Source organism: Stomoxys calcitrans, chromosome 3 (genome assembly GCF_963082655.1).
Source record: "Stomoxys calcitrans chromosome 3, idStoCalc2.1, whole genome shotgun sequence".
NCBI classification, from domain to species: domain Eukaryota; kingdom Metazoa; phylum Arthropoda; class Insecta; order Diptera; family Muscidae; genus Stomoxys; species Stomoxys calcitrans.
Window position 1 is genome coordinate 65,518,138 of NC_081554.1, and position 17,945 is coordinate 65,536,082.

Sequence of the window (17,945 nt, forward strand, 5' to 3'; positions counted from 1 at the left end):
GTTCCACAGTGTTACATGCGAGATCGTTACTCAAGCACCTAACTTGGAATACGTGGACCCACAAGTCTTCGGGTTAACCAAGATTATTGTCGGCAGTTCTTTAGCTTTCACTGCCAAATTTTCTGGTTTTTCACTCCGTTATTCCGCTATGGTCCGGTATCCATATAATCCGGATTGTGTCATTTTTAGGGAAGGCGTCTATCTCTTTCTTACATTCCAAAGCTTTTCGGACCCCTACCGTCTAGGTTGTTTTAGCCCTGGTGGCCAGTTTACTTTCCCTAAAGATGTTCATACTCGACCTCCTCGCGTTAACACCACACCATCTCACACATTCCGTGATCGCCCGGATCTCCGCCTGCAAGTCCGTATTATGGTCGGGTAGTCGAAAACATATTTCAGTCCCTGGGTTCTCAATGTAGATCCCCAACCCCACTCTGCCTCTGGCTTTGATCCGTCTGTGTAATATAAACTTCCAGATGGCAATACCATAGTTCCGTCAATTCAAGACTGCCGCTGGCAGCAGTGCCTTGCACTCGACCTCAAATGTCGTCTCCGGTATCCGATAGGAAACCTCTTCCATTTCTTCCAGGTTTCCTATCGTCGCCTCGATTATCCCACTATGGTATGACCTGTTTCTATCCTATATATATTCACCCAACGCCTTGAATTTCATAGCGTGACTGCCTCGCACTTAATCTGTATGTCTATGGATTGGATTTCTAGAATAGTCTCCAGTGCTCTAGTGAGCGTGGTCCTCTTTGCTCCGTCTACACCAAGATAACATGTTCTCATCACAGTCCACCAAACTACTGAGGCGTAAGAAAGTGGACAATCCTCGGATTCAGGCCCTATTTCGAGCCTATGGCCCGCCTACATATTGCCCAACTCCTGTGAGCCTTCTCGGTACACTCCTGAATGTGACACTTCCAATTCAGTTTCTCGTCCAAGACCACACCTAAGTATTTGACCTTGTCAGATGTCGAAGTCGTCTTATTGAAGAAACGTGGTGCGTTAAATTGCCCCACCTTCGTCTTCCTCGTGAACAGGAAGATTTCAGTTCTTTCTGGTTTAACATTCAGACCCTTTGGGGTCTTTCCCAGTATCTGAGATCTCCAAGACTTTTTCGGCCTTTCTGTATACCTGTTTCAATCCTTATCCCTTACACTCATAGAAAAAAGGTTGCTGAAAACAGCAAACACTGTCTGCTGACTATTAGTAGTTAATTTTGCTGCTATTACGGCAGTAGTTCTGCTAGTACAGCAGACATTCTGCAATTTCAGCAGTAGTTCTGCAATTTCAGAACAGCAGGACTATTGATAAAAAGTCTATTGTTTGCTTAAAAATTACTGCTGCTTTATTGATGATGTTTGTTAAAGGATATGAAATAAAAGAGAAATATTTTGGAACCAAAATGATAACGAAATGGTTTTGGTCACACACCCACACTGATGTTATCGTTTTGTTGTTGTTTATTGCACACACACTGTAAAAGACATTTGAGCACAAGCGCTTGTGGCTGCGTTTTATAACATAGTAACCAATTCACAGCACTCCTGCATCATAAGCTTCAAGTAGGTATAGAGCACTTATGAGGCATTTCCCTGTTTTTTAGCAAACAAAAACTGTTGTTTCGGCAAACATCTTTGCTGTTTTGATTAACAAAATTGTCCCATATCTTTTTGTCATGGCACCCACAATTTATTTACCCATTCATTTGCATATGATTTATCCAGTCTCTAAGAACCCGGTCCACCTGATACTGGTCTAAGGATTGAATCAGTGCGTCGTTGCGTTCATTTTCATAAGCCCCCTCGATGTCAATGTATGCCGCCAATGTGCAGTTCTTGGCGTCGAAGGATTCTTCTACTTTATGCAAAACCTCGTGCAGCGCAGTCTCCACCAACCTTCCCTTGGCATAGACAGGCTGTTTATATCTGGTGTTTGGGCTCATAAAAAGGGTAATAGGGATATATTTGTATATCTAACATTGCTAAAACAAAGTACTGGGAGTTGTATGGCCTCTCTCGATATCTATGCTATATACGATCGATGCCGTTTAGTTTGCATAAAAATCCGGTCTCTATTAATTATTAATTCGCTAAAGTGGTCCATGTGATATAAGCAGTCATCAAAAATTTGAATATAATGCATAACGCTTCATTAGATAACGATAAAAAAGAAATGCGTATTTGTAGAATTAATTTTAGAATTAAATTTAAAATTAAATTAAAAGTGGCGTAACCTATAAAACCATACCGCATCATATAACTGCAGTCGAACTATGAGTATGTTTCTAAAATATAGAGATTTTTTTTTGCAAGTTCGAATGCTTAGAAATAACTCTTTGTTTCGGCATCCAGCCATTTGGTTGAGATGTCTACGATTATGCGTTATTCCAACCAGGTAAACTGGTGAAATCGCCGCCGATCTTAAGTAGCTCGGCTGTTGACCCATCAGCCTTATTGTGTTTCAGCTGGGTTACTGCTGCGCTGACTAAAACTTTTAAAAAGCATTAAAAGATCACATTTTTCGAAAACAATGTAATTTTCAAAATTCTGGTTGGGGGAGGTAGTTAGCAGCACCAACATCGAAGATTTCACACGGCCACTTGGCTATCACCAGATCAAAACACGAGAAACAAAATAGATCATGCTGAGATATCGCCCGATCAAAGACGAGAAACAAACTAGATTATGCCGTGATAGATGGAAGGCAATCAACCAACGATCGATCCGAGGGGCGAACATCTATTCGGATCATTACCTTGTTGCAGCAAAGGTTCGCACACGCCTTAGTGTGGCGAGAAACGTACGATCTGACATTACACGGAAGCTGAAAATTCAAAAGCTGCAAACACAGCAGATGGGATCGGCATACTCCATTCGACCCAATTGCCCACCCAATTGCTTGATGAATTGCTTGGCACCCCATTGGCCAATCCATGAAAAATTCCGCGAAATCCGTACTTGGGTGCATGAATCCTCCCCAAAAAAAACCAATGGTACGACCAAGAGTGTCGAAATGCTGCTGAAGCCAAGAATGCGGCATACAGAGCGACCCTTCAATCAGTACCAACGCTGACCCTGCAGGACAAAGAAGAAAATCTGGTCTGTATGACGACGATAACATAGTTCATGTTGTCAGAATAGATGAAGAGGCTCCAGCAAAGAAGTCTTTTTAAGGCAAACACGGTGGTACACGCAAACCGGGAAAACCAAAAGCCCGATGGAAAATCAAGTGGTGGGAGACACCGCAAACCTTGGTGTTACAGATTTGAGGATGAGCGCAAAAGATCGAGGCGTTTGGAACGCTATTCTAAGTTCGGCTAGTGGAACAATTGATCTGTCATAGCTAATTGAAGTAAAATAAGTAAGTAAGTATTTTGAATTGTCCAAGTATGGAAGACCTTGAAGACAATGTCAACAGGATTACGACTACAATAGTGGGGAATTTCGAAGATAGTAGTCCTTTGGGAAAAGGAATCAGCGCAAAAAATCTGGATTGCCGGGAAGATTTACAACATTGGGAAAGAGATTCGGAGACTTTATAACGGAAGACGTCGTAAAAAAGAGTTAGTTTATTGGGATGTGTATTACACACGGCTCAAGGAACACAACAAGATAGTCACAGTGTAAAAACGTGCCACTTTCTCCCTTATATTTATGGCATGCGACACACAATTTATCCACCATATGCTAGGTTTATCCAGTCTCTAAAGACCCGGTCCACCCGGTACTGGTCTAAGGATTGGATCAGTGTGTCGGTCCGCACATTGTTAAAAGCCCCCTCGATGTCAATGCATACCACCAGTGTGTACGTTTTGGCATCGAAGGATTCTTCTACTTTATGCACAACCTCGTGCAGGGCAGTCTCCACCGACCTTCCCTTGACATAGGCAGTTTGAGCAGTTCGCTGGATGTCATACTCTTTATCATGGTGTCCACAATACGTTCCATGGTTTTGAGTAGAAAGTACGTAAGGCTTATGGGTCTGTAGGCCTATGATGTCGCATAACTTGCCTTGCCGGTCTTGGGTATAAACACCACCCTTGCCTCTTGCCAGGCTTTCGGAGTATATGAAAGCCCTATGCACGCTGTGAAAATTTTGGTCAGACGAGGCTACTGATAGTCTGCCTCTTTCTGTAGTAACGCCGGAAATATTCCATCAGGTCCAGGTGACTTAAATGGTTTGAAGCTCCTCACGAATTCCTTCACCATAAATTCCGTTATTATAAACTTTCGATCAACGTCATTATTCCAATATTCCGGTGTCTCCGTGAGTCCCTTCGTATCCTGTGGAAAATGGATTTTCATCAAAAGCCTCAACATGTCCTCCGTTGTCTCTGCTCTCACTCCAATGTCGTCTACTAAAGTTTCAGTTTGGACATGGAGTTTTGAGTCCCTTCGTATCCTGTGGAAAATGGATTTTCATCAAAAGCCTCAACATGTCCTCCGTTGTCTCTGCTCTCACTCCCATGTCGTCTACTAAAGTTTCAGTTTGGACATGGAGTTTTGAGTCCCTTCGTATCCTGTGGAAAATGGATTTTCATCAAAAGCCTCAACATGTCCTCCGTTGTCTCTGCTCTCCATGTCGTCTACTAAAGTTTCAGTTTGGACATGGAGTTTTGAGAGAAAAATTTTTTTCTCTGCGGCATCATTAACGCTATCGACCTGTTCGCAAAAAAGCTTCCAGGAGGCACGTTTTGCCGCTCTGGTAATCTTATTGTATTCCTTGAGCCGTGTGTAATACACATCCCAATAAACTTCCGCCTTTTTACGACGTGCTCTGTTCAAAAGTCTGCGGACCTCTTTCCCAATATTGCGAATCTCCCCGGTCATCCAGGGTTTTTCTTGGGATGATTTTTCTTTCCCGAAGAGGACAACTGCCTTCGAACGACCCCACTAGTGCAGTCGTAATCCTGTTGACATTTTCGTCAATGTATTCAATGCTTGGACAATCTAAATTATCTTGCCCAAGTCTTCTTCTGAGTAGCCTTCCGAATTTTGTCCACTTGGTTTTCAACTTATTCCGGAAGCTTATCGGATTCGGCGCTGGCCGTGCTATTCTGAACCTAATGTAGCGATGGTCAGAGAAAGAGTCTTCCATAGAGACCCGCAAATTCTGAACCTCATCGATATAATATACCTCCTCCCTAATCCTATTAACAAAGGTAGCGGTGTTACCAATATCAAGTGTTATTAGGTCGTTAGTATTCAAGAACTCTGCCAGGGTTGGGCCCCGCTTATTAGTGATGGTACTACCCCACGAAATGTGGTGAGAGTTCGCATCGCACCCTATTAGTACCTCGTTTCCTGTCTGTCTTGCTCTTCCTACCAGCCGTTGCAGCTCCGACATGGGTGGCGGTGTCGGAGAGTCGAAAGGCAGATAAAGTGATGCCAGGTATGCTCCACCGTCTCCCTGTCTCACCCCCTGTTGCATCCGACGTTGACAACTCTGGGGAAAATATATAATTCAAATTTTTATGACAAATAACGCAGGTCCTCGGCCAAGTACCAGTGTTAGCATAGAATAATTGGTAGTTCATATGGTTCAGTCCAGAAACTTTGTTCGGGTCGTCCATGGCTCCTGAATTAAGGCAATATGAATCTTGCCCTTGCTGATTTTCTCCATCAGAGCGTGTGTTTGTTAGGCTGTGTTGGGTCTCTCGCCACTGCACTGCCTGATATTTTAGTATAAGGATCATTGCTTCCCCTAGTCTTTCCAATATTGAGAGATGACGTGATTGTCTCGTTATCGGCCCCCTGTTTGTTGGGCGGTGTTGAGTCACCTGCCACTGCATGGCCTGATGTTGCAGAACGAAAATTTCTGCCATTCTAGTCTTCCCAATCTTGAAAAAGACAGCTTTGCTCCCGTAGTGCGCCATGCCTTTAGTCTTAGCCAAACTTGTCACGGAGACTTGATCAATGCCAACCACAAAGAGAGTTCATTCCTCCTTCTCCTCCCTGTGGAAGACCTCACACTTCTCTGCGACCAAACCTTCGTTTTGTTTGCCCAAGAATCCCAACATGCGTTCCGTCGCAAGTTTACTGCCCCATCCCTTGATGAAGACCGTAGCCTTTGTGAGCTGGGGGATATCCATCTTTCTCAGCAGGTCGAGATTTGCGTCCTCCCAGGGGAGCGTGATAATATTGATATAGGTCGTTGGGGATTGCAAATGGGTCATATCGGTTCAGATTTAGATATAGCTCCCATATAAACCGATCTCCCGATTTGACTTCTTGAGCCCTTACAGGCTCAAGATTTGGCTAAAATTTTGCATGTAGTGTTCGGGTATGACTTCCAACAACTGTGCCAAGTACGATACGAATCGGTCTATATCTTTATATAGCACCCATATAAACCGATCAACCGATTTAGGGTCTTAGGCCAATAAAAACTACATTTATTAACCGATTTTGCTGAAATGTGGGACATTGAGTTGTGTTAGGCCCTCCGACATCCTTCGTCAATGTGGTCCAGATCGGTACAGATTTGGATATAGCTGCCATATAGGCCGATCCTCCGATTTAGGGTCTTAGGCCAATAAAAACCACATTTATTAACCGATTTTGCTGAAATTTTGGACAGTGAGTTGTGTTAGGCCCTTCGACAACCTTTCTTAATTTGGCCTGGATCGGTCCATATTTGGCTATAGCTGCCATATAGACCGATCCTCCGAACTTAGCAGGCTTTTACTTGTTTCAACCTAAACTACCAGCAAAACTTCGAGAAATGAAACAAAAATCTTTGCCAATTTCAGAGAAGAGAGCATACGATTGATAAAGAAATTGGAAAGCATGTCCACGGAGGTAGTTGAAGTCCATGAAATTAGCAAGGAGTTTGCTTTAAACAGCATTATTGGTAAGTGAAGGATGGATGGATGGTAGCGTAGATCTAATATTTCAAATATCTTGCAGAAACCGCATTGGGAGTAAAATTGGATGACATCACTGGTAGTGATGAATATCGCCAAACAATACACGCTATTGAAGAGATTATTCTCGAACGCATTTTTAATATTCTCTTTTATTTGAATGGTTTATTTCGCTTATTCGGAAAATACAAAAAATACAGGCGTCATTTGAAAATTGTACAGGATTTTAGCAATAACATTATCCAAAAGAAGAAAGAGGAATATCGCCAGAAGCAAACGGATGCTACAGAGGATGTGTAAGTTAGCCAAATAAAATATGTCATTTGTAATAATTTAAGCCCCACATTTTCGTGATTATCTTCTGCTTTCCTTTTCCATAAGTGATGAATTTGGCAAAAAGAAGCGATATGCCATGTTGGATACCTTGCTGGCCGAAGAGGCCAAAGGCAATATTGATCATCAAGGCATTTGCGATGAGGTCAACACATTTATGTTCGAAGGTTTTGATACCACCTCAACTTGTCTGGCATTTACCATGATGAATTTGGCCGTACATCCTGAGGCCCAAGCGAAATGTCGGGAGGAAATATCAAATTTAGGTAAGTTACCCCTTGATGTTGCCTTTGTGTTACTTGAAGACTTTTTTTCTTTGTGCTTTAGGTGATTTTACTTCGCTGACTGTAATGGACTTTAACAAATTGATGTACTTGGAATGTGTGCTCAAAGAGACTTTGCGTTTATATCCCTCAGTGCCATTTATTTCTCGCAAATGTTCGACCGAAACTCGTATCAATGGTCTTATACTACCTGCAAACTCACAAATAGATGTGCATATTTTCGACATCAATCGAGATGCCAAACATTTTCCAGATCCTTCTGCCTTTAAGCCGGAGAGATATTTTCCAGAAAATACAGTGAAAAGACATCCATTTGCTTCTGTAGCTTTTAGCGCCGGTGCAAGAAATTGTATTGGTAAGTAACCAAATAGGAAAATTTAGAAAATTCTTAAAAATTTTACTCAATACATTTCAGGACAAAAATTTGCTTTACTGGAAATGAAAGTTGTTATGGTTGCCCTATTGCTGAACTATGAAATATTGCCCATCACCAAGGTGGAAGATTTAAATTTGGAATATGGCATCATTTTAAGAACATCTGAAAAAATTCTGGTAAAACTTCGGAAGATAGCAAAATAGTTAAATAAATAACGTGTTTGTGAAACCAAAACTAAAAGGTTGGTTAAAATTTTTTGTTTCCTATCGACACCTCGATTATACCGCGATGGTATGAGCTGCTCCCATCCTCAATCCATTCTTTCATCGCCTTAGGTCTCATAGCCGCAGTGGATGCCTCACATTTAATCTGAATGTCAATGGGTCGGATATCTAGAATAATCTCCAGTGCCCTAGTGGGCGTAGTCGTAATCGCTCCGCCTATGCCAAGATAACATATTCTGTGAACCTTTTGTATGGTCCCTATGTTGCACTTTTTCTCCAAAGCAGTCTACCAAACTACTGAGCCATAAGTAAGTATTGGTCTATCCAGTGGACTATCCTCAGATTCAGGCCCCATTTCGAGCCTACGGACCGTCTACATAGTGCCCAAGATCTGTGAGCCTTCTCAGTACGTTCCTTAATGTGACACTTCCAATTCAGTTTCCTGTCCAAGACCACACCTAAGTATTTGACCTTGTCAGATGTCGAAGTCGTCTTATTGAAGAAACGTGGTGCGTTAAATTGCCCCACCTTCGTCTTCCTCGTGAACAGACATATTTCAGTCTTATCTGGGCTAACATTGAGACCCCTGTGTTCAGCCCAGTCACATGCCATAGGCAAGACCTTTTCGGCCCTCCTGCATAGCTGGTTCGGATTCTTGCCCCTAAGACGTATTATGACATTGTCTGCATAGCAGACGAGTTCAAATTCCTCTTCTGTCAGCATCCGTTATAGGTTATTTATGGTGGTCACCCAAAGTAGTGGCGATAAAATGCCATGTGCCACTTTCTACGGTATATTTATGTCATGAGGGAGAAAGTGGCACAGGGTACTTAGACCCAAATGTTGATATCATAGCGCAGAGTTTATCATATCTGCCTATGACGCTGAACGCCTGGGTTCGAATCTTGGCGAGACCATCAGGAAAAATTGTCAGCGGTGGTTTTCCCCTCCCAATGCTGGCAACATTTATGAGACACTATGACATGTAAAAACTTCTCTCTAAAGAGGAGTCGCACTGCGGCACGCCTTTCGGACTCGGCTATAAAAAGGAGGTCCCTTATCATTGAGTTTATACTAGAATCGGACTGCACTCATTGATATGTGAGAAGTTTGCTCCTGTTCCTTAGTGGAATGTTCATGGGCAAAGTTTGCATTTACTCTCCAATATCTTTCATTTGATACCCATATTGTTTCAATCGGTCCACTTTTGATTTTGGCTGATTTTTTTTTTTTTTTTTTGGTGTATGGGGGTTCAATTTGTTTGCTTGGAGGAGTTTTGGGGTTCGGGCGACATCCTGGGTAATTGGGCCCAGCTTTTAATACCATATTCGTTTTCTACTCTTCAATACCTTTCATTTGATACCCATATTGTCCTTATCGGTCCACTTTTGATTTTGGGTAGTGTTTTTGGGGTAGCGGGGGAGGGTCTGCTCCCTTCCAAAACCAATTTTAACGGGTTATGGGGTTGGGGCGGCGCCCCAGTCACTTGGACCCAATTTTTAATATGAAATTCATACTTTACTCCTCAAAACCTTTAATTTGAATGAAGGCTGTTGTTTTATTGGGACAAATGTTGGCTCCCCCGACGCCAAGACCCAAAAGCAATTTATTAAAGTCCTTAATCGTCGAAAAAATCTAAGACGATCTGGCCATGTCCGACCGTCTTTGTGTTGAAATCACGCTACAGTCTTTAAAAATAGAGATATTGAGCTGAAACTTTGCACAGATTCTTTTTTTGTCCATAAGCAGATTAAATTTGAAGATGGGCTCTATCGGACTATATCTTGATATAGCCCCCATTTAGACCGATTCGCCGATTTAAGGTCTACGGCCCATAAAAGCCACATTTATTAACCGATTTTGCTGAAATTTGGGACAGTGAGTTTTGTTAGGCCCACATCGACATCGTTCTACAATTTGGCTCACATCGGTCCAGATTTGGACATAACTGCCATATAAACCAATCTCTCGATTTAAGGTCTTGGGCCCATAAAAGGCGCATTTATTGTCCGACGTTGCCAAAATTTGGTAGAGAGAGTTTTGTTAGACCCCTTAGCATCATTTTGCTATTTGGCCAAGATCGGTCCAGATTTGGACATAACTGCCATATAAACCAATCTCTCAATTTAAGGTCTTAGGCCCATAAAAGGCGCATTTATTGTCCGATTTTGCCAAAATTTGGGACAGTGAGTTGAGTTAGGCCCTTCGACAGCCCTCTTCCAGTTGGCCTAGATCGGTCCTGATTTAGATATAGCTGCCATATAGACCGATCTCTCGATTTAAGGTCTTGGGCCCATAAAAGACGCAGTTATTGTCCGATTTTGCAAAAATTTGGGACGGCGAGTTGTGTAAGGCCCTTTCACACCCCACTTCAATTTGGCCCAGATCGGTTCAGATTTGGATATAGCTGCCATATAGAACGATCTCTCGATTTAAAGACTTGGCCCCCTATAAGGAGCATTTATAATTCGATTTCGCTGCAAGCATTGACTTATGTTATGCTTTTCGATATCAGTGTCGTGTATGGTCTAAATCGGACCATACTTCGATATAGTTATTATGTGGGCATAAAATATGCATTTTCACCGGATTATGATGAAAGGTGGTTTACATATATACCCGAGGTGGTGGGTATCCAAAGTTCTGTCCGGCCGAACTTAACGCCTTTTTACTTGCTTCTGATGTTCTCGCCAGGATTCGAATGGTCAATTCGCCATGGTCCAAATGGTATACAAAGTTGAAAGTCATAGAAATAAACTGAAGCTAAGAGGCATCGTACAAATCTCTTTAACTTAACTTTACGAGATTTTCACGAGTTTCTTTCACAACCCAGACAAATCAAATCGTAAACTTGCCAAGGATATATCATAAATGGATTAAATTTCTAAAACCCATAACAATTCATTTTTATTATATGAAATTGAAATGGTCTAATTTAACTATCAAACGCAGTATGACTTGCCTAAAATCTTGCACGTTTTCGCGATAATTACGATAATTTTATTAGAAATAGAAATGTGATGAAAGTTATTTGCATATAAATTTAATAAACACATTCATTATCTGCAAAAAGTATTCAACTTGAATTCCTCTTTTAAGTGATGCAAAATTTTGAAATGCGATTGACGCAAGTCAAACCGGTGCTCTTCCTACTAGGCATAAAAGACGATAGCACTTGCATTGATTATCTGCACAAAGTTAAAGGAGTAGTTATGTATTATGGAGAATAGGGTCACAATTTTGGGAATGCCATATAAGGCCCTAACTGGTGAAATCAGAAACTAGCCAGACAAATCATGGTCCTATTTACATAAGTTTTGGCACTAGTAAAAGCGTGCTAAGTTCGACCGGGCCGTCTCTTATATACCCTCCACCATGGATCGCATTTGTCAAGTTGATTTCCCGGCATCTCTTCTTAGGCAAAAAAGGATATAAGAAAAGATTTGCTCTGCTATTAGAGCGATATCAAGATATGTTCCGGTTTGGACCACAATAAATTATATGTTGAAGACCTGTGTAAAGTGTCAGCCAATTCGAATAAGAATTGCGCCCTTTGGGGTCTCAAGAAGTAAAATAGAGAGATCGATTTATATAGGAGCTGTATTAGGCTATAGACCGATTCAGACCATAATAAACACGTATGTTGATGATCATGAGAGGATCCGACGTACAAAATTTCATGCAAATCGGATAATAATTGCGACCCCTAGAGGCTCAAGAAGTCAAGATACCAGATCGGTTTATATGACAGCTATATCAGGTTATGAACTGATTTGAACCATATTTGGCACAGTTTTTGGAGATCACAACAAAATACTTCATGCAAAAATTCATTCATACCGGATAAGAATTGCGCCCTCTAGAGGATCAAGAAGTCAAGATACCAGATCGGTTTATATGGCAGCTATATTAGGTTATGGACCGATTTGAATAATACTTGGCACAGTTGATGGATATCATAACAAAACACGTCGTGTAAAATTTCATTCCAATCGGATAAGAATTGCGCACTCTAGAGGCTCAAGAAGTCAAGACCCAAGATTGGTTTATATGGCAGCTATATCAAAACATGGATCGATTTAAGCCATAGCGCAGTTGGTGGAAGTGATACCAAAACACCACGTGCAAAATTTCAGTCAAATCGGACCAAAATTGCGCCCTCTAGAGACTCAAGAAGTCAAGACCCAAGATAAGTTTATATGGCAGATTTATCAAAACATGGACCGATATGGCCCATTTACAACCCCAACCGACCAACACTAATAGGAAGTATTTGTGCAAAATTTCAAGCTGTTAGCTTCACTCCTTCGAAAATTAGCGTGCTTTCGACAGACAGACGGACGGACAGACGGACGCACATGGCTAGATCGATATAAAATGCCACAACGATCAAGAATATATATACTTTATGGGGTCTCAGACGAATATTTCGAGTAGTTACAAACAAAATGACGAAATTAGTATATTACCATCCTATGGTGAAGGGTATAAATAGTTGGCGGATCACAAACGCCCAGGTCCTAAGGCCTAAGCAGAATTTTTTTTTTTGCGATATTTATGTTATAGGGCTAAATTAAGACAATACAATCCGTAGAAGGCAAGTCCTGAGCCCCTAGGCCTCCATTTTCATAGCAATGCCCAAGGATAGCATCTATTTCGAATAAAGCATTCCTACAGCCAGGACAAGACGCTGTCAGGGAATATACGATGAAAGCCTCTCTTGCCAATGAGGTTCCGTTGAATAAAGTAAAATAATAATAACTTTCCTACTAAGAAACTTAAACGGCATCCATGGGATCTGTAGATCTACGCGGAGAGTCTTCTCCGCGCGTTCCTGGCCCATGCAAATGCAATTTGTTGGAAGTAATACTAAAACGACCTATGCAAAGTTTCAACCAAATTGGCACATATGTTAGAAGTCTTACCCAAAAACCACGTGCAAAATTTCAACCAAATCGGATAAGAGTTGCGCCGTCTAGAAGCTCAAGAAGTCTAATCGGGAGACAGGTTTATATATTAGCTATACCAGGTTATAAACCGATTTGAACCATATTTGGCATAGTTGTTGGAAGTGATACCATGTGCAAAATTTCCACCAAATCGGATAATAATTGCGGCCTTTAGAGGATCAAAATGTCAAGACCCAAGATCGATTTATATGGCAGCTATATCAGTTTATGGACTGATTCAGACCATACTTGCCTCAGTTGTCGTAAGTCATTTCTCAACTATATGTGCAAAATTTCAGCCAAATCGGATAAGAATTGCGCCCTCTAGAAGCTAAATAAGTCTAATCGGGAGATCAGTTTATATGGCAGCTATATCGGGCTATGAACCAAATTGAACCATTATCAGCACAGTTGTTGGAAGTGATATTAAAATACCATGGGCAAAATTTCAGCCAAATCGGATAATAATTGCGGCCTTTAGAGGCTCAAGAAGCCAAGACCCAAGATCGGTTTGTATGGCAGCTATATCAGGTTATGGACTGATTTAAACCATATTTGGCATAGCTGTTAGAAGTCATTTTTCAATTATAAATACCAAATTTAAGCCAATCGGATAAGATTTGCGCCCTCTATAAGCTCAAGAAATCTAATAGGGAGATCTGTTTATATGGCAGCTATATCAGGTAATGAACCGATTTGAACCATACTTAGCACAGTTGTTGGAAGTGGAACCAAAACACCACGTGCATAATTTAAGCCAAATCGGATACTAATAGCGCCCTCTGGATGCTCAAGAAGTCAAGACCCAAAATCGGTTTATATGCCAGCTATATCAAAACATGGACCGATTTGGCCCGATTTGGAAGTATTTGTGCAAAATTCAAGTGCTTAGCTTTACTCCTTTCAAAGTTAGCGCTCTTTCGACAGACGGACGGACATGACTAGATCGACTTAAAATGTCATAACGATCAAGAGTATACATCCCATATGGGGTCTTAGACACATATTTCGAGGTGTTACAAACGGATTGTCGAAATTAGCATAACCCCATCCTAGGGTGGAGGGTATAAAAATATTCAAAGGACTATGTGACCAGTGCAGGGTTGCAATAGAATTGCAACGTCAAGATCGACGAGTTAGTAGATTTAATCCGTCGGAAGAACATATTGGTTGCAGCTTTCCAGGAGACAAAGCCGACCAACACCCGCAGCCTGCACAGTTGTCACGGTTACAATGTGCTATGTAAGAAGTGGAGGTGGGGGATTGGCCTACACCATTCCGTGCAGTACAGACTCATCTCCCCTGCGCCTGGCGCTATTGACCCCTTCATGGGATTTATGGGGAATACCTCCGGTTGGTAATTGTGACACAGTTAATGGCCAAGCTTACAAGCCCGACATAAGTGGACGTTTGTCTATCAGAAGAAGACTGATTGGGTCGGCTTCAGAGAAAACACCAATCGCCACTTCAATGAACTGACAACCCCCTCAAATAAGTTAAATTTTTTAGCTATTATCTTTTTGGTAACTCTGGCTCACGCACGTTTCGTGTTTTTTTTTTCACTGTCTAACATCTTCAGTTTGGTCAATAATTTAACCACGAATCGTCTTACAAACGAACAAGGCCTACAAATTATTGAATTATTGAAAGCTCATCTCGCGCTTCCTCCATTAAGCGATGAAGCTCATTTTTGGCTCAATGGCTACGTAAATAAGCAAAATTGTCGACTGAAAATCAGCCAGAAGCATTGCAAGAGCTACCAATGCATCCAGAAAAAGCCACAGTTTAGTGCGGTTTATGGGCTGGTGGCATCATTGGACCGTACTTCTTCAAAGATGATGCGAATCGTAACGTAAATGTGAATGGTGAGCGCTATTGTGAGATGATACCCAACTTTTTTTGCCCAATATGCAAGAGCTTGTCTTGCATGACATGTGGTTTCAACAAGACGGTGCCACATGCCACATAGCTCGTGTAACAATGGACTTATTGAGAGGGAGTTCGGTGAAAATTTTATTTAACGTTCGGGACCGGTCAATTGGCCGCCTACTTCGAGTGATTTAACGCCTTTAGACTATTTTTTGTGGGGCTATGTTAAAGCTCATGTCTATACAGACAATCCCGCTTCAATTGACCCATTAATTCGTGAGATACCGGCCGAAATGTAGGAAAGAGCATGCCAAAATTGAACTAAGCGGATGGACCACTTGAGGTGCAGTCACGGTCAACATTTACATGAAATAATCTTCAAACATTAAATTGTATGGACCGTATCATCGATTCAAATAAAGATTTCATGAATTTTTCCGAATTTTATGTGGGGCCCAATTTCCTGACGCAGGCAGTGGTAATCGCCTACGAGTGTGATGGGATTCGTTGCTCGGATCCCATTAATCCCAGAATCAACAGGCAGAATATGAAGATAAACAGGGTAGTCAGTTACGGGTATAGGCAAAATGTGGTCCACTGTTAAGTCATTCTCGAAACCGGTAGAAGAGATAACAGGACCTCAGTCACTTTTAGTGACATAACTGTGACTGATCCGCAGAGATGCGCCAGGTAATTCTATCGTCAATTTATTGTGCAACCCGACAATGACAGGGCAAGGAGGAAAGCCTTTCGTCGTATCCCTGGTCTCCGAGCCGATGGACAATTTACCGTGGACGAAGTTACGAATATCATCCGTGGCGCCAAAACATAAAGGGTGATTTTTTTGAGGTTAGGATTTTCATGCATTAGTATTTGACAGATCACGTGGGATTTCAGACATGGTGTCAAAGTGAAAGATGCTCAGTATGCTTTGACATTTCATCATGAATAGACTTACTAACGAGCAACGCTTGCAAATCATTGAATTTTATTACCAAAATCAGTGTTCGGTTCGAAATGTGTTCAAATTTTGACAAATTTTGTTCAGCGATGAGGCTCATTTCTGGTTGAATGGCTACGTAAATAAGCAAAATTGCCGCATTTGGAGTGAAGAGCAACCAGAAGCCGTTCAAGAACTGCCCATGCATCCCGAAAAATGCACTGTTTGGTGTGGTTTGTACGCTGGTGGAATCATTGGACCGTATTTTTTCAAAGATGCTGTTGGACGCAACGTTACGGTGAATGAACACATTTCGAACCGAACACTGATTTTGGTAATAAAATTCAATGATTTGCAAGCGTTGCTCGTTAGTAAGTCTATTCATGATGAAATGTCAAAGCATACTGAGCATCTTTCTCTTTGACACCATGTCTGAAATCCCACGTGATCTGTCAAATACTAATGCATGAAAATCCTAACCTCAAAAAAATCACCCTTTACAAGGCGTTGGGCCCCGACGGAATCTCTATACTGATACTGAAGGATTTTGGATCTACCTGGTTTTTAGTACCACACTACCGTCCTCAAGCTATCTTTGAACACTCTTATAGTACCAGATGTCTGGAATATAGGCAGAATGATCCTGCCGGAAAGTACACGAGTATGGGGGAGTCGTACATGCCGATCTCCCTCCTCTCACCAGTAGCCAAGACGCTTGAGGCACTACTCCTCACGAGGCTCGTTGGAGAAATTCCAATCGCCGAGCATCAGTGGTACTGGCTCAATTACGATCCGGCAGATGCAGTCGCCCCAATAACTACAGAGCAAGGATTGGTGCCAACGTGCAAAGTGTTTGTCTCGATTGTGACCAGGGACCACACGACAAATGACATATGTTTAACTGCCCAGGCAGACCCTTTCGTCTCAGACCCAGATTCAGCCCAAATTCTTCAAAAAAAGGCTCCAAATTTTAGAAGGCCTTCTTTCCCATCTTTTTGGTTTAATCTTCCTCCAAAACGCATTTGTTTTTAATTATTGTTGTTGTTGTTGTAGCAGTGTGTTTCACACCTTCATCGGCGGACCTTGCCCATGAAGGATCTCATGGGGTCAATCCGGGACGTACAACCGGCTACCATGGGATTCATATTCGTGTTCTACGCAAAATTTCATTTGATTTGAATATCATATTGGCCACATTCCGTTCAACATCACTTGATGGGGAAAGGCTCGTTTGGGGGTCAGCAGGCCCAAGCCCCAAAAGCGCACCTCACATTCGAGTTACTGGGGTCAATTTTGGGGGCTATGCAAAAAAGATTTTTTTTGCAATTTTCCCCTTTCCCCTTTTTGTGAAATTCATACAAATTTGTATAACGCAAATTTGATTTTTTGAGAAATTTCAAATTTAAGCATATTTGACAATACTGTAATGATTGAGAGAAAACAATCGATCAGCGCCACCTACCGTTTCATAGTAGAATTAAGCAAACCGCATGCGGCAATATGAAACCAAATTTGTTGTGACATTCCAAAACGTAATCAGCAAAATGCCACCTTAGTTCACAAATAAACACCACAATGTTTACAACAACTTCATGTCTCATTAATTAAACAAACAAACTTGTTAAATCTTTTAAGCACTTCTAAAAACAACAAAATTTCACAAAAACAATAGGCCAAACAAAACACACACACACATATATGTTTCCATTTTCATTTGTTATTCTCCATAGAAGGTGCAACACCTGTTATTAGAGTGAAAGAGAGCACAATACATTCCAATCGGAATTTGGCGAATTGGAGTATAAAAAAGAATAACAAAACTAAAAAACAGGACCGAAGCCACAAAATTGTTTTAATTTTTCACTTATTCACAGTGCACTTTCAAGGGATATTCAATCAAATTATCAACGATAGAAGTGTTAATTTTCAACTAACCTGGTTTAAAATTGAGTAAAATGATTAGAACCAACACAAAACGCGAGAAATAGTTGCGACCGTCGCGAGAACAAAACATATCTTCGGGCATTTTTTGACAAACTAGTGATGCCAAAACTGAGATTGATGAAAGATGATTGCATTGAGAGTTATCGATAAAC

At 41.4% G+C, this 17,945-nt stretch overlaps 1 protein-coding gene across 1 annotated transcript in view; it reads right to left on the bottom strand.

Annotated features, from left to right (window-relative positions):
* LOC106089634 (bone morphogenetic protein receptor type-1B) overlaps positions 1-17,890 on the bottom strand; it is a 735,175-nt gene extending 717,285 nt beyond the window's left edge. The window contains exon 1 of the mRNA XM_059364467.1: positions 17,785-17,890. Within this exon, the coding sequence (XP_059220450.1) occupies positions 17,785-17,875 (91 nt within the window). The 5' untranslated portion in view covers positions 17,876-17,890. The remainder of the gene's footprint in view (positions 1-17,784) is intronic.
* Between the last annotated feature and the right edge of the window lie 55 nt (positions 17,891-17,945).